This window comes from Rhamphochromis sp. 'chilingali', assembly GCF_963969265.1.
Source record: "Rhamphochromis sp. 'chilingali' genome assembly, chromosome: 7".
Lineage (NCBI taxonomy): Eukaryota > Metazoa > Chordata > Actinopteri > Cichliformes > Cichlidae > Rhamphochromis > Rhamphochromis sp. 'chilingali'.
In genome coordinates, this window is record NC_137934.1 from 7,383,681 (window position 1) to 7,402,043 (window position 18,363).

The 18,363-nt window shown below is 41.3% G+C and overlaps 1 protein-coding gene across 2 annotated transcripts in view; it reads right to left on the reverse strand.

Moving 5' to 3' along the window:
* Window positions 1-18,363, reverse strand: part of dock4b (dedicator of cytokinesis 4b) — a 143,726-nt gene that overhangs the window by 104,627 nt on the left and 20,736 nt on the right. For both annotated transcript variants that reach the window (XM_080886475.1, XM_080886474.1), the window contains exons 2-3: window positions 3,904-3,987; window positions 427-467 (exon numbers count right to left, since the gene is read on the reverse strand). In XM_080886475.1, the coding sequence (XP_080742601.1) occupies window positions 427-467; window positions 3,904-3,987 (125 nt within the window). The remainder of the gene's footprint in view (window positions 1-426; window positions 468-3,903; window positions 3,988-18,363) is intronic.

Genomic DNA, 18,363 nt, shown 5'->3' on the forward strand with positions numbered 1-18,363 from the left:
TCAGTGTACTTGTGTATCAGCAGCATGTCTGTTCGTAGTGAAAGAGAAACCTCTCCTCCGCTGTTGTTTAAGTGTGCACACAAACAGGTGTTTCCACTTGTCTGAGTAGGTCTGGCTGATTATAACTCTGACGTTGGGTGGAGCACTAGAGAAAATCACATAGTGTCACCAAACTATTTGCAGGGCTGCAAAGAGCAATTTTCAAAGTAGGGAACCTGACAAGTCATACGACGAAAAGACAGGTGTTCCTGCTTACATCTGTCATCTCAGCTAGTGAAAGTGCTAGTTTTCGCTAACAATGACAGTTCCAAGAGACTCTTTCAATTCAATGCATGACACCAGCTAATACACAGAGAGGGAATCAGGTTTAGTGAGAGCATAAGTAGGCAAGGCGAGAAAAACAATATCATGGAAAGGTTCGCTCACCTTCACATTTGGGTTCTTCAGGATGAATCCTCTGTACCATCCTGGAGGGAGGGAGGGAGGGGGAGAGAGAGAGAGAGAGAGAGAGAGAGAGCACTACTTTAACTTTACAGCCGTTACTGTGAATATTACACATTTATATTTTTATGTCTTTCCTGGAGTGCAGAGTGAAAGTGGAAAAGAAAATGAATTACTGTATATCTATTAAGAGCAGAGTAAAGAGATGTATGTGCAAGAAGGAAGTTGTATAGTCCCCTTCCCTTTTACAATATCTCACAACAAAGCCATTAAGCCTGTGGTTTACTAAGTTTCATGTGAAAATGCATACTCGGGTTATCAGTATAGTTTTGACAATATTATTGTCAATGAAAAGACTTCCTCATAAACTTGTTATTATAGGCAAAGCAACAAAACTTCTCTTCTTCGTATTCTGTGACTGGACTCTAAAGCAACCAGAGCACCATTTGGTAAAATGTTTTGAATTCTCACACAGCGACTGGGGACAGAACCCTGAATATTTTCACCATTTTTCTGTATCACTCCATTACAAATAATGGGCTGAAGGTGAACTAGCATTTTCCATATACTTTGTTAGGCACTGGATTCTTTGGTTCTATCTGGGCTCAAAGTGCTCTGCAACACCGTTTTTTCAATACTTATACCAGACGCCCTCTTTTCTAATCTTTATCGAAACTGGCATGCATGATATTCATGTCTCTTAAAAGCCAAATAAGCCCTTTAAAAGCCAGTCACCATCACTGCCAGTCAAACTTAAGAGTGGCCACATTCTTAAGAAATTTCATCTATATTTCGCCACACAAGAAGCAAACATGTTTTTCCTATCAGCACTTACGCTCGTGGTTTTGACGTTTCTGACTATGATCTGACACACTGCTCGGCTTCCTTGTTACTTTGCAGGTATAGATTTTGAGATTTTATGTGTTAAGGCACACCACTCAAAAGCAGTGAGGTACAGAGGAATGTATTTCTTAGCAACCCGTGTTTGCAGTGACCACAGGTTAATGCACAGCCGAATACAGGAGGAAACCTGCAACACACAAAGCCGCTGAAAAGCACTATAAATATCAGTTTGCCTTGTCATAACAAAGGTTGAAGAAAAAAAATACAAAGCAAAGACAGGGAAAAAAAAAAACTGTGGTTTAGCATTTGCTCACACTCTACTCTCAGCTCAAGCCAAATTAGTACATACTTGATGCTTTTGCAAATCCCAACACTGATAGAAACAATCTAATACATTCAAATTTGCAGAGGCTTTGAGCTGATGGTCTTTTCCAGACTGACAATTTAAGCTCATTCCAACCATTTTAAGTCCTGCCAGATAAGAGCATTAACTAAATAGTTCAAATGTAAATGTATTAGATTATTATAATCATATTATATTATTTGGTTTTGCCAAAGCATCTGTAACCTAGGCAGTATTTTCTACCTCATTTGTTACAGGAATTCATAGAGTTGTAATTTTTATCTTTGTTTATTAGCAAAGGTTAGGCTGTGTTCATTGCAAGGCTTAATATCAACAAATCAGGAAATACATCTGCAACAGATTAGTATGTATTAAGTGGTTAATGTTTTTAATCTGTAATACCAACATACAACATAGTATTATTTCAGGGTGGGCACATAAAGACAAGGAATTAACCAAGCTAACATTTTTTTTTTTAAATTACAAACGCTGTCACTCAGTAATTTTAGTAATTGTTGCTAATATCACAACAATTAATACTATAAGCAGACTATACAATGCTAATTCTGTAACAGTGTTAAAACCACAACAACCATGTGTTGTTAACATCAGTGTTCCAGTCACCTATTTTGCCAAGTTAGCAAAAAGCTGAAAGAGTAAAAAGCTAAAATCAGCAGAGATTCAGCATGATAGCTTAACATAAAGGTTAACCCTTTAAATAGATTGTCATAATAGCTATAGAAAAATGATATGTCTGAAGATAGAGGATAATGTTTACTGCACTTTAAAATAGTTTGTAATTAACAGTTAGCGCAAGAAAAAAAATAGCTTAACGTAATACCCTGAAAAATATAGCTAATGATAGCCCAACTAAAGCTAACCGAAATCTTATGCTAAACGGTTTCTATTTCCTATCTAAAAGTAACATTAAAAATGGTAAAATAGACAAAAAAGAAATTAACGATATTTCACATCAATATTCACTTTTATTTGAACAGAGTAACAAAAAAATGTTAAAATTGAGGTGAAATGAAAAGCTAGGGACATGCTAAGTGGCAAAGTCTAGGAAGGTGCACAGCTTATCTGACAAGGTTGTGTGGAAAACCATCATTTAAAATCATAGTTTATATAGTGTGCGCTCACTGCTGTCAGTAACTTACAAAATAAAGAGCCATCGAAGGACAAAGTCAAAAATCAATTACTGAGGCGGAGAATTTTCAGACAGGAGCTGCATTTCAGTAAAGACACGTCCAGTGTGTAAGCTCCTGTGTTTTGAAGTGTCAACAGTATCACCATGAGGCAGGGCCATTAGTCTGCCTCCTCTGCTGTCAGCAGTCTGCCTCTCAGCCTCTGTGCTGCTGGCTGGATTTTGATTTAGTTCTTCCCTTCTGGGCCAAGCATTCCACTGGCTGTGCTATTGTCTACTTCCTTTGGGTCTCTTACCACAATATCACATCCCTCTGGCTGGCAAGTTTCAAGATAGACTGACTTGCTGTCTTTCAGTATGTGTGTGTGTGTTTGCGTGTGTGTCCACCAAACAGGAAGTGTGACAGTTTGTGTCAAGTGCACGCTCCGGAAGAAACATATTTGTGTACGGTTGCTTATTGGTGTTAATGAAAGCGTAGCATTGCTGTGAAATGACTCGACATTGTTCTGGGATTTGAAATGGGGATAGGACAGAAAGGAAAGTGCTGAAAGAAAAAAAAACAACTAAAAACATATTAGCATCCACAGAAAGAGAGAGAGAGAGTACAAAAAATTCATGTAGAGGAGAAAAGCAGACAGTGTGGGCAGGAAGGCAGGAGGAGCAGCCAGCTTGTGGTGCAGGAAACAGTAGCAAACATGAATTTCCACAGGTCCTCTTCACAGACAACTTGGTGCTCATTTTGTGCACATACCACATCACAACACCCCTCAAGAGGACATGCAACAAGTGTAATGTTGCCCCCATGGGAGCTTTCAGTGTAGGCACATACTGAAACACCCACATGCATGTAGGTTTTTATGCCAAACAATGTGCATGTATCCGGACAGCTTTGTGGTTGCATTTATAAATATTCGGATGACAGTCTGTGCGTGACTCTACTAACTGTTTATGGTTGATTTGGTAAAGGGCTGCTTTTATTTATCTGTTGAATGAAAAAACAGAAGTGTTCCTAACTACTCAAGTTTCAAATTCAGGAAAGGAAATCCGTTTCCTTTCTAAATTTTCGCAGAGCGAGCAGCTAATTTGAATGTAGCCTCCACATAGGAAGTGTATAAAACGAGCACCATACCTTCACATTTCTCCAGGATTTGCACCGTGTCTCCAATTTCCAGCGGGAGGCCATGCTGGATGGTCCCTCTGAAACTGGCCAGCACTGCAGCAAAAGAGGCAGAAGAGTAGAGTTAGAAAGAGAGTGTAGGAAACAAACAGACAAAAAATAATGGGACAACTAAAAAAATAAAAAAAAATGAAAACAACAGAGAGAGAGAAGATACGATCAATAATCTGTGTAGGTGAAATAAAATCAAAGCTTATGAAATACCTCTCCATTTCTGCACAAACTCATAACACAAACACTCAAAACAGAGTTACATAAATCCATTCTGTTCCACAGAGGACGTTTTTTTATTTTTTTTTATTTTCAATGACTCGTATTTTAAGGAAAAAACTTTCCACACACAATAGCAAAAACAGAAAAGACTTTCGTACAGAAATGCACCGTTCTTTCTAAGTGCATTTACACTTTTAACACTTTAAATGGCGACGCCTTTGAGGACAAAAGTCTTACTCTGTTTCTGCCAGTAGCTCATAAGATGAATGGAATGTCAACTAGACAAAGTGTTTTGGTGTTTTTCAAGTGGTTTTTGGATATTAACAATGATAACAGGCATTATACTGTAAAGCTGGCATTCTATGAAGCAATGTAATTTTTCAATAAGAAGCTGCTGTTGTATAATACTGTAGCTGTACTGTAAAATAACTGTTTACTTATGACGAGATCTAGCTGCCAGTATTTTACTCTAATTTAACCCTCTTGGGTCCAAGGTATAATTGGCCGTTTTTGACTACTTTTGATTTTACCTCTATATTTCTCCTTTAAAAGCTGTTTATCTTGCCTTGTTTGGTATCATTATTTTCAGCACAACCTCATATCTGAAATTGGAGTTGTTTTTTCATTTTGACATACTATATTAGCACAATTGAACTAAATTCAGACAAAAATCTGAGTAGAAAAGAGTTATATTTTTTTCTGTAAAAACCACAAACATGTTTAACAAATCATTTTCATAACTTGAAATGCAAATAGAAATTGTACATTTCTAAAAATTATGCACATGTTTTGCAAACAATAAAGTTATATGGTACTATCTACCTAGAAATGCAGCCAAGGCCTCAGGTGTTTTTTATATAACCATTTAAATCTATTTACAGAACAATCAGGTATGTTTGCTAGCACCGTCTCTAGAAAACGCAGTTTTTAACCATTTCTTCCCGTTGTAAATGTTGCGTGTATTTTTTTCCATAACTCTGGTTTTACGTGGCCTATCCACACAATTTAAAAACTGCTATATAGCTTGAAGTCTGCACTTTCGACCCAAGTTGAAATGGAGACTCTGGGTCGCTGCATCTTGTTGCTGTGTCATTTTAAATTGGTCATGTGATTTTGATGCGCCGGCGCATCCGTCGACCTCAGAGAGTTAACAAGGAAATGCTTCGTAAGAACAGGCAGAACAATGTACAGACTACGTCTTATTATTTAATCCTAAACAGTCGTGATTAATCCAAGCTCTTGCCTTCCTTTTCAATCGGCACTGACTGCTAGCCAGCACACATACAGCACAGGTGCTAAAATAACCTACATTCAGGGTGACAGATGGCACTTTTCACCTTCTTTGGTATGTTTCTCTAGCAACTATATTCCATTTTTTGCGTGTTCTCCTAGCCCAAATTAGCATCACAACTGACAGTAAATGATGACAGCACCTTGCTAACCTAATGACATAGCAGGCAGGAGCATTAGCTGATCTCTGCCTTTTCTAAATATGGTCTTGATAAAAATTTAACACATTATCTGCCAAAATGCCAAACTTGAGGGTTTAAACCCCCATGGCTCTGTCAATCTTTTAGGTACAGTCTATGACAGACATGTCACCAGAACTGATGCTTACAATACCATTCGAGACCAAAATTCTAAAAATGCCACAGTACTTGGCCTCGTCTGTGCCAAAGCTACAATTCTTCTGGACCTGACTATAATTATTCTAGTCTACGCTTACATGCTGAAAAAGAAAGATCCCCACAAGCACAGTGAAAACTACAGATGGAAGGTGGTAACTAGTGCAGCTGCAGAATAGCTTCACCCTCTCTTGTTAACTGAACAGCAGTAAGTTTCAGGCTTTTCCCCTCCCTTTTCTTTTGGTAAACGGTGGTATCAAACTACACATCAACAATTGCATAATTCTGCTGTTTTTGGTACCAATAACTTAACTTCTGGTATCATGACATCCCTAGTCAATCATAGTTGAAGTAAAGTCAATTTAAGAGCCATATGACAAATTTTACACATGAAAGGCACAATCTGTCTATGCCCGTGTGCCTGCATGTAGGAATCAGGAATTACCCTTAAATTGGTAGCGTGTGGAAAATGACATTTCAACATCAAACACTGGAGAGATGTCTTAATACAGGTTTTGAGAAAATGTCATGAGAAAGCCTGCCATCTAAAAGGATAGCAGGTCAAGTAGGTACGGACAGAGTGATGCTGAAGGTCTATTAGAACTAAGCGCTGCTTTGTAACTGTGAGTGTTTCAGCAAAATGTCTCAGCTGACAATACTGCAATCATCTCTTAAAAATAGCACAGAGTCCTGCTGACTCGCTCACTGAAACCAAACACACACACACACACACGCACAATGAATTAACCCGCACTCTTAAACTTGCATGTACCCAAAAATATGTCAGCCGCTTCACACTGATATTCATGCAAACACAGACTTGCAAATGTTGCCAGATCCACCAGGGTGCAAGCTTAATGCTGCAAAGTCACAGCCAGCAAATTTACACAAGCGGCCTATTCAAACAGCAACGTATGCATGTAGACATAGGCTCACAGAGACACCCATTCATACAAGGTCACGCACATGTAAAACTGGGATATCCAATGGAAACATAACAAGAGTCCTTGCCATGTAGAAAGGCTTCCGCCTTGAGCTCAAGCGAGGACGAGAATTTCATTTCTTCTGGCTGCAGGGCTCATTCGATATACCTGAACGCAGCATCCAAACAGCGCAGAGAGAATTCCCTTAGTTGCAGAGGGATTATATTTAATCCAAGACAATTTAAAGAAGCAAGCACTTGTACAGGAGTACAAAGACGCAGTGGTCACAGTTCATGGACTGCAGACCACACAGGGATGCTGCAGCTAAGGATAAATTCAATTGCCGTTCAGTAAAATTCAAGCTGGCTTCCCGCTGGTTATGGCCCAATAATTTCATTTTACTTTTCCCCCCCAAGTAGTACATTAATAAGCATGCAAAGCAAACCGACTGTGGTGTAACTGTTTATGATATTCTGATTTTTCTTTTTGAAAAGATGCACTAATAGCCCTCTTGCAGTGGGAGACAAAAATCTATTAAAGCCTCCTTATTCCTTGCAGCTGTAAGGATATTTTCATGATCAGAAAAAAAGCATCATGAACTTTACTAATAACTAAGCTACAAATCAGAGGCTGACTGCCAGAGGTGTTATATTTTTTTTTTTCCTTTTTAGGGGTGGAGTGTTTTTTTCCTCCTCTTTCTCTAGGAGAATAGCCCACTGCTGAAGAGAGGATTCAGCAGAATTACTCATCCACCCACTCTCTCACGTTGACACTGAGACCAAGTCTGCAGTCGAAATTAAAATTCTGGGCCGTCTGTAACTCTGTTCACGTGTGTGCTTCTGCGTGTCCTTCGTATTTTATGTTGAAGCATCGCCAACTCTTTGTTATTCCCCAAGCCTCAGAAAGGCTCTTTACATGGGATTTGTCACAAGTGCACATCTGACTTTGTTATTCGTTCAAAGCACACGAACACACACGCACGCACGCACACACACACACGTGAGGAGATGCCTGATAGTTTCTACTTTTTGTAATTCATTCAAAGCCCAATCACTCAGGCGCGCACACACACAAGCACACACAGACGAATCACAGCAAACACACTTACACTCACAAAGTGTGCCCAATACATGAATTATCCAAGTGACTTTCCCAGCTGCATTAAGCTAAATTATTCAGTTTCAAGTCACCATTTTTTCTTTTTTTTTCTGCTGTGAAATGAAAGCTTCCCACCTGCCGATCCACAAGCCAGCTGCTTGTCTGTCCGTTCATCTCTAACTGCCTGCCATCAGTCCGACTACCTGTCTGTCAGCCGTCCAGGCTGGCTAACTGCCAAATGATGAGATGAGACAGGGAAGGTGTTCACTCTGGAGGGAATTGATTTTGTTGTTGTTTTTATCCCATGTGCTGGGATTGTGGGACATGTTCCGTTACGCCAGAGGAAGAGAACAGTAAGTACAAATGGGGGAAAGATGCCATTAATGGCTGTTCCACCACACTGCTGCCACAAAGCACAAAAACATTCAAAGCAAGTGGAAAACTCTATAAACTGTCCAATGTACGCACACGCCACACACGCGTCCAAGCGGATGCCACTGGTCCACGAATATCCTATTGCATAAACTGAACAAAAAACAGACCTGCAGATGCTCAGATTTGGCATCAACAAACACACACACACACACACACACACACACACACACACACACACACACACACACACACACACACACACACACACACACACTTTCTGTCAACTGAACCTGTTAGATCCAGTTTCCAGATGGCCTGCAATGACTAGCTTTTCAGCCACAAAAAGGCAAAGTCTTAAACTTTCTGACACACGCACACATACTCTGTTTGATTCTCTGTGACACTGGTCCACCGGGTCATGGTGGGGACACTGCTATTTTTGCAAAGACTGTCTTTCTTAAACCAGACATTACAATAGGATGGCAGCCTGGAAGAGCCATTTACCCATGAAAAAACAAGTTTATTGCCAGTTTACACCAGAGACAGAAAAAGACTGGCTGACAGACAGGTAGCCGTACTGATGGAGACACACAAGGGGAAAGAGAGCAGATATAGAAACCAAAGTAAGAGCAGCCAGTGTGTTATTTGGTCCTAACAGAGCTAGCATGGCTCAGGCATAACAGTATGCCCACCTGCCTAATACTGTGTTAGCCTTCCTTTTGGTGCTAAAACAGCCCTGATCTGTTGAGGTGTAGACTCCACTAGACCCCTGTGGCCACTTTGATTGACAGGTGTGCTAACATGAAAAACTGTCGCCAGCAGCTGTCAACTATATCGCGCCCCTACGTCCCCAGTCACACAGGCATAGAGAACAGTTGGCGACCTCGATGGAGATCAACTTTCAGCATTTTGCCCAAGGATACTTTCCTATGCAGACTGGAGCAGCCAAGGATCGAAGCACCAATCACAAGGAAATATTTGGTGCAGCACCGTGTAAACCTTTGTAATCAGTTTCACCCAGAGACAATAAGCCTCGAGGAACCACTCAGAGAATACTCTGACCAGTTAGAATATTTTCCTTTGTGACTGGTGGTTTCCAGGTCATTTGGATATAACCTTGGAATAAGGTCAAAGTCCAAGTTTGCTAAAGTCAAAACTTAGAAAGTGCTTTATAAAAGCAGAGTTTAAACAGGGGCAGCATGATGCTCAGCACCATCACCTTATATAACTGGTGGCCTTCTGCATGCTCTCCCTCTAGCTGCGTGGGTCCTCTCAGGCTACTCTGGCTTCCTCCCACAGTCCAAAACCATGTGTATGGTGATTCTAAATGTGTGAATGTGAGCATGAATAGCTGCTGTTTGTCTCTCGGTTAGCCCTAGTCAAAAAAAGGTGTAACTCACCTCCACCCGACCAAAGTCAAAACCTCATCTTTGATTTATTGAAATACCTTTGAGCCTTTTTAACTCCCCAAGTAATGTTTTTTTTTATTGTACGCTAATACAAGTTATCCTAGGGTGACAGTGATCCTGTCCATAGGGCAACAAGACTCACTAATAGATTTGAAGAGTAAGAAAATGAAGTGAGCTTTCGGACCAGGAAGACAACGCTCTCCAACATCATCAAAAACCTAAATGAAGGAACTTCTGGAATATGATGCTTAATCCTGCAGGGACCAGCTGGATTCAGCGTCAGTGCACTTTGCAGCTGTTCTTGTCACACCTTTGTGGACCGTCACCTTGCCCTTTCATATCCGTTTCCATTTCTAGTTTGAAAGTGCATTCTGCTGAGTAAGTTGAGATCCCTGGAAAGCCTACTGTCTTGGATTAAGCTTACACGTGTTTCAGGCTGCCACTTGGAGTCGAGGCCTGTCAAAGCACATTACATTTGGTTCTCCTGTCACTCTGTTTAAGCTCCTTAGAAGAACAAATACCACCACGGGCCTCAAGCAGAAACTCCAGCACTCAAGTTACACAAGTTACAAGTTTGTTTATTTTTTTTAAAAAGCAACACTTTAATTTAAATGTATTCTGTCTGCAATAAAGTGTGATGCTCCATTACAGAGATTTTACCATTAAAGTAGAAAAACAGTTATTTCCTGTCTCGGAGCCCACAGCTTTTACGAGCTGTTTACACTAAATCTCATGGCAAATTTCACTCAAAGCACCCGTTGATGTGCTTTTTAACCTAATTAGCCTGACCCTTTCTTCTCTCTGACTGATCCGACAACGATTCACATGCATAATCCACTCCCACATGTTAATTATACAGCATTTATATCATTAATATGCTAATTTGACAACACACAAACTGGTGGCAGTCAATCGGTCTCCACCACTGCCAAATGTAATGTCATGAATATTTAATTTTTCGTGTGGGAATATATGTGAGTGTTGTGAATCCCGCACAGACACACATGCAACGGCATATCAGAATCAGAATCAGAATCAGAATACTTTATTGATCCCTGGGGGAAATTATTTTTTGTTACAGTGCTCCATTTTAAACCAACATTAAGACAAGACAGACAATACGCTAACTAAGAATAGTACAATATATACATATATATACATACATACATACATAAGTCACTTATAAATAAATATTTGGAAAAGAAACATGTGTAGTTGTAGCAGCAAACAGTGTGTTAAGTGGATGCGTTGTACAGGGAGATGGCCACAGGCAGGAATGATTTCCTGTGTCGTTCAGTGGTGCTTTTCGGTAATCTCAGTCTCTCACTGAACGAGCTCCTGTGACTGACCAACATGTCATGGAGTGGGTGGGAGGTGTTATCCAACATTGTCTTTATCTTGGACAGCATCCGCCTCTCCGACACCACCTTGAGGGAGTCCAGCTCCATCCCCACAACATTGCTGGCCTTACGGATCAGTTTATTAAGTCTGTTGGCATCTGCGACCCTCATATTTGTGAGGAAATACTATGATTCTTTTTTTTGTTTTGTTAATTAGGTTAATGGGTTGATGCTGAAGAAGGGGAGAATAACCATATCACAAATGGGGAAGCGCTGCTTGTTTTCATCCTGTTTCTTACACGTCAAATACGTTTAGAAAAGTACAGAACTGAAAGCCAGCTGCATCAATAAACGCCTGTAGTTCCTCATGATGCAAGCTCGCCATTTTGCATGTCCACTCCAACAATTTAAGACATCCAGAAGTGCGTTTGCCAAACCAAAAGTAATCTTTATTTCCAGCAATGTGACTAAAACATTCCAATTCAAACCAGAACCAGCTCAGCTATGTTTCGCCTTAGCCAAATCCTTGCACGCTGCGTTCCAACTCATAGACCTCATGCATTTATCTTTCTATGTGGTCAATTAAAAAAAACAAAACAACATTTTTCAAAAGCTACAAATGCATCCCCTTCTTGCTGTGCTTGTCCAACACATCAAGGATTAAAAGCAGCGTAAGAGAAACCATGGTTAGCGACGCTCAAGGAGACTCCAACACACAGCGACAGGATTATACGAAGTGTAGCTGCAGTCACAACTCGCACCGGTGTGACAGTAAAAGTGGTGCCAGACAGGTTTAGTGGGAGACAGGGAGAAAAGGCTGTGGATGTGCACAGTCTGCAAAAAAAAAAAAAAAAAAAGATGTCTTCAAATTCTGAGAAGTGGCACTGTGCATTTTAAAGGAGGGGGAATCAACAACAGAAAGTATCAGCATTGAGAAGACTTTGAATGGGATTCAACTTGGCAGCTGTGCACCCACGGACAACACACACACACGCACGAATGCACGCAGACGTAGAGGTCTGATAGGCAGCACAGACAAAAACCAGGGCAGCAGAATCACCCAGGAGGAACGGCTTTCATTCAGCCTCACCTCATTGCCGGACACCAGTTTCCTTTCGCTGCCATTGTGCATTTGGAGATAGCGACCTAACCGCTGTCACAATACTACTCACTAGCAACAATAACCCTTTGCTCAGATTACGCTGCTGGAGCCAGAGCTTTCAAAGTGCACTCGTTTGAGGAATGCTATTACTTTTTATGTTTTTTGTTGGGGTTTCTTTAAAAGCCAGTGCAGCTCGGAGCTCGATGACGTGGAATAAATGCACAATGTTGCGCTTACAGTATCTGATGCATGCAGGAAAGAACTCAAAAATAAAGCTGAGCAGAAAAGAGATACAGCCATTTCTTAAAAATAGAAGGTGTCTGTAAACTTGTAAGAGCTCCTGCTGCTTTGCTTCTGTATTGCTTCAAGCATGATTAGCAAAGAACAGCCTCGTGTAAACACACCATCACAGAGACACGCACAACATCGTTTGGCAATTTACACATATTAAACAGGCATATTTAACAAGGAAAAAGCTGAAAACACTTTTTTTGTGTCCCCCCCATCAGTGTGATCATCACCTTAGGTAATGCCAGTTTTTGCCCCAGACATGAAAGCAGGGAGCAACCAAAGTGACATTCAATCTGTCCTGAGCAGGAGAAATCACAAATGACTCAGATTAAAATGAAATGGGTCAGTGCGCTAAAACCTCACCTCATTCCCAGGCATTAATCTGACTCTGTGTGTGTGTCTATGTCTCTGCATCTGTGTGTGAGGCTTCAAAGCTGGCTAAGAGCATGCATTAGATAGCCCACTGATGCCAAAGTGGAAATGAGATGATCATTAAAATCATTTAGGAAAGCTTTATCTCAGCTGCACAAATGTGTGATTTCCCCTCACTTTTCTACCATTTACCATTGGATGATGACATAATTAGTCTTGTTTCTAGTCACTCTGATGCCTAAATATCACTTCTCTGTATACAGTACTGTGCAAAAAAATGCAATTTTTCTTGGAAGATGTGAAATAGAAACAGCAATTTATTGAAACATCCAAAAATACATAGAAATGCTAGATTTTTCTGAATACCAGCGAATATCACATCCTGCCTAATATTGTGTTGGTCTCCTTTTTGCTGCTAAAACAGCCCTGACCCATCATGAACATCATTAGACCAGTGAAGGTGTGCTGTGGCATCTGCACCGAGATATTAGCAACAGATCCATCAAATCCTGTAAGTTGCAAGTTGGAGCCTTCATAGACTGGACATGTTTGTCCAGCACATCCCACAGATTCTCGACTAAACTGAGGTCTGGGGAATTTGGCGGTCAAGTCAACACCTCAAACTCGCTGTGATCCCGAAACCATCCTATACGATTTTTACTGTGTGGCATCCTGCTAATAGGGGCCACAGCCATCAGGGGATACAGATTCCATTAAAGGGTGTACAGGGTTTACAGCGGGGTGGGGGAACTCCAGGCCTCAAGGACTGGTGTCCTGCAGGTTTTAGATGTGTCCTTGAGCCAACACAGCTGATTTAAACATGTCTTCACGTCCTCCAGAGGCCTGGTAATGAACTAATCATTTGATTCAAGTGTGTTGAACCAGGGTGATATCTAAAACCTGCAGGACACCAGTCCTTGAGACCTGGAGTTCCCCACCCGTGGTCTATTGCAATGCTTAGGTATGTGGTACGTGTTAAAGTATCATGCACATAGATGGCAGGACCCATGGTTTCCCAGCAGAGCATTGCCCAAAGCATCCCACTGCCTCCACTGGCTCACCTTTCTCCCCATATTCCTTCCTGGTGCCATGTGTTCCCCAGATTGGCAACACAACACACCCGATCATCCATGATCCCCTTCTTCCATTCTTCCATGGTCCAGTTCTAATGCTCAGCATGGGCACTGTGACTGGTCTGCGGCTATGCAGCCCCAAATACAGACAAACTGTGATGCCCTGTGTTTTCTGACACCTTTCTATCAGAACCAGCATTACATTTTTCAGCCCTTTGAGCTACAGAGGCTCATCTGTTAAATCAGAACACACAAGCCAGCTTTCGCTCCTCCATGTCTATCAGCCTTGGCTGCCCACTGTTCCTTTCTTGGACCACTTTTGATAGATCCTGACCACTTCAGACCAGGAACACCCCACAAAAGCTGCAGCTTTGGAGATTCTCTGGCCCAGTCGTCTAACATCACAATTTAGTCCTTGTCAAACGTAAGCTTGCCCACTTTTCTAGCTTTTCTAGGAGGACAAAATGTTCACTGCTATATCATATCCACATCCGCTTAATTGCAACTTAGGTCACGGATCTGGCTACAGTTGGTGCCACTTAAGATAACAAGTCCACAATTCAGCCTTACTATTTTAACCACACTGGGGAGTAGAATATTAGTTATCCCAAAGGAAAACTGGCAACGCAGCTCAGGCGAGGACAGCGGGCTCGAAGCTTAACGACAAAGTTGTAAAATGTGATTCTTTACAACAGGCAGTAAACTGTCATAACCTCTCTTTTCATTTGTCTTCAAGCTGTCTTTGTCTCTAAATTGAAATTAAAAAAAACCCCACCCTCTACAAATATAGAATTGCTAAATTATCATTTAACCCACATGAAACCACACATGCAAATAAAAGCATCTACTCTCTCTCTCCAAACAGCCCGCGTGTAAATATGCATGAAGCCACAGCTTTAGAGGAGAATTTTCAGCAGCAGGTGAAGCCTGCCGACACCACTGCCTACACGTCGATTCGCCCCGCAGAGAGAAGGATGGAAAAAGGGGAAAGAAGAGCTAAAATGTGTTCGGGGATCACAGGGAAATTAAGTTTGTGTGGAAAGGCTGATGGGAGAAGTAAGAGATGAAAACGATGAAGCAAGACAAAGACACTGCGGGGGAACGACAGAGAGGAGGGATTGTGCGAGGAACAGAGATAGATGAGTGAAGTCTCTGCTGCAGCTACCACTAACAAAATTCAATTCAGCTTTATTTATATAGCCCCAATTCACAACAACATTACTAAAAGTGAGTCTGGACGGGGGCACTTCACATTGTAAGGTAATGCAGGGAGAACCCCAACAATAACCCGTGAGCAAGCACTCAGCAAGCAGACAGGGTAGGAAAAAGGAAGAGAGAAGCATCCGCTTTCTTTCTTCAGGTGTGACCGTTAAAAGTGGGAGTGCCAAATGAAACCTACTGCGTCAACCACCCTCTCCCTTTTTGACTCAACTGCAACCTCTCCACTTCCTTTCTGCCTCTCCCCACCTTCATTGCTCTCTTTCAAGGAAGAGGAGGCGTGGCTGACCTCTATCTGCATTTCAGGCTCTCTTGAATCAAAGCAAATTATGCACTCCTGATGCAGTGGCAAACGCATGTTTAAACACACGTACACACACCCACACACACACACACACACACACACACACACACACACACACACACACACAGGAAGCATAAGTGAGCATAAGAGTTGGCAGACCCCGCACAGCACGTGGCAGTTTTTGACCTTAACAGACGCACATCTTCACACATGTACAAATGTAACATATTTGGCAGGTTATGGGTTTAGCATCTGACATCACATCTTGATGACGTGACATCAGCAAAAATACCCTCAGCCCACACTCAGAAAATAAAATTAATATAAAAAACACACCCACAGCCTGCTTTCGTTTGCTCCGGGCCATGGCAACCCAGAGAGCAGTCAGGTCCACACTGAGGATGATGAAACGATGATGAAAACGTGATGAAACAAAATCCACCCAAAACAGCATCTGTGGTGTTATCCTGCCGCGTGAGTGAGTTGTCCGCCCCCAAAAAACATCAACAAAAAAACCAAAAATGAAGGTGTGGCTTTTATAAAAAAAAAAAGGAAAGTGCTGCCTCAAGGTGATTTGAAATCAAATTGATGTGAGAAGTGGAGCTGCTACAACCACCAGCTTGGCTTAGTTACATTTTTTTTTGTGTGCGTGTATGTGTTATCTCTCTGTCAAGAGATTTAAAATGAGAGAGTTGCCTGAAGCCACAGCCCTCAAGCCCGATGATGTGCAGACACTGGTGGGATTTGTGCTGACTGGGAAGCAAAAAAATAAAAAATAAAGATGCAGTTTCTGCAAAAGCAGACAGAAAGGGAGAAAAGGTGAAGGACGGCGAGGCTGACGAACAGAACGGCTTAAAGAGAAACAAAACAATGAAGAGACTGGATGAGAAGGAGAAACTAAAAGAGGGAGGGTGAGTGAATCGAAGAGGGAGGCTGAGGAGATAAGCAGCCAGTCAGACTTTATAGTGGATCTCACTTAGCATTGTTTGCCCGTGTGTCAGCTTGAGGGGAAAGGAGATCCTCCCTGTCGGTTCTCAAACACTTACACGCTGACCATGGAGCCCGGGGAGGAAAGAAGGGGGGACAAAAGCAAGGTTAAATCAATCACAGCGAGGCAGAAAAAGAAAAAAAAAGCACTTGAGAACTTTTAAGAATGTTTTCAGATTATATCTCACTACTATGCACATTTCTGCATTTGAGTGTGGAAACCAAATTAGCACAAAGAACCTGTCAAAATGAATGAAACACACTAACAAAGAATGGATTCCAACGTTATATATAATATTAGCCGTAATAAGGAGATGGCAAGGACCCATACAGGTAGTGACTCTAAACTGACTGTAGAGTAGAAGAGTGAGGTTCTTTATATGTTACTCCTGTGATGGTCTGGTAACCCGTTCCCTCATATCTCAGTTTCTTAATAAGACGCCTCTATGTTCTCTCCAAGCTTGATAAACCGATTGTGCAAATCAATTTAAAGGCAACTGTCGCTTTTGTGGTCATTTAAAATACACCGTCAGGTAAGACGGGCATTTCTAGCACCTTCCCAGTCTTAAAGGGTTTTACTCTACAAACCACATTCATCCACTGGCACTCAGATATTCATCCACAGATTCTTTATATGCAACACTTTGTTTATCAAATGCTGACAGATGTATTGAGAGCAGCTTAGGATTCAGTGTCTTGCTCAAGGACACATCAACATGCAGACTTAGCCACGGGCTTAAGAACATGGAAAGCAAGGAGATCGTCAGACTGTAAAGTCAAAGTCAACTTTATAGTCAATTCCGCAATATGTAAAGGAAAGAGAGAATCGCAGTTCCCCCAACAGACAGTGTGCAACTGAAACAAAAACAAACCAAAGAAATGTAATAAAGTAAAATTAAACAGAACAATATGGAAATATGAATATGAAAATAAACAACAGGCAACTGTAGAGATACAAATTATACAAGGTATATTAAAGCCTATATACAATTATTGGTGTGTATAAAGTTGTGACTTATAACAAGGTTATTATCTTCCACAACTAGAACTTATGAACAAATGTAACTGTAGATAATTAATCATCCAGCACCTTGTTGCTAATTTGACCAAAAAAAAAAAAAAATTGCCCTGCACACTGATGTACATCAATTTTTTCGTGAAGTTAGTGATTAAGGCTTTGACTATACTCCACTGCAGTCATGCACACCTGGAAACCTGTCAGGTCTCCAGGTGTGCACAGTTTTTTGTACATATCACACATCTTCTACAAACTTGTGAGGCACGGTTTGAATAATACCTCCCATTTGTAGACTCAGCATGCATCAAAGTGTTAAAGTGCTGGTATCATACCATTTGATACTGCCTTTTCATAGTGGACAGCTGGTGCTTGTCACCTCATTAGGAAATATTTCCCCACCCTGCCCTGATGAAAAGCATGTTGTTCTTAATACGTGTAACATCTCAGCATGTACACATGCATGAGATTGCACAGATAGGACTGGTGACAAGCACAACAATATGAGCATACATCCGCAAAGGCATGTTGTTAGCTTGGTGAGAGGGGATAACCCGGAGTCTTTGAATATTCAGTGAGCCATGAGCAACCATATGGAGGTTTTCTTCTTAGTTAAACCTGCTGGTTTGTTTCACGACAGTAGCCCGGGAACAACTTTTTATTGCACGCAGATGCGTCTTGTTTTGAACAGCGATTTGTTGTTAAGGAAGCATGCCGCCACAACATCGCCACCAGCAAGACAAAATTGTAGGTTGAAAGCCATGACACAAAAGCTCTCAGACAACGAATGAACTTCCAGCTGCCACAACGCACACAAACACCACCTCTGAGCTAAAATTAAAGTTATTGTTATTGCTATTCCTCTCGGTAGTATGGCTCTATCCCTACGTCCCGGCACTAAATAGTGGCAGATTCCCGTCAAATGACCTGATGACCTTTTCAAAGAATCACTGACCCAAAAACCCACTGCACTCTTGGAGTCACAGCTCTAATATTCAAAATGAAGATAAATAAAGCACTTTGTGAACCACTCCAAGACAGTAACATTTTTCCTGCCACACCCATTC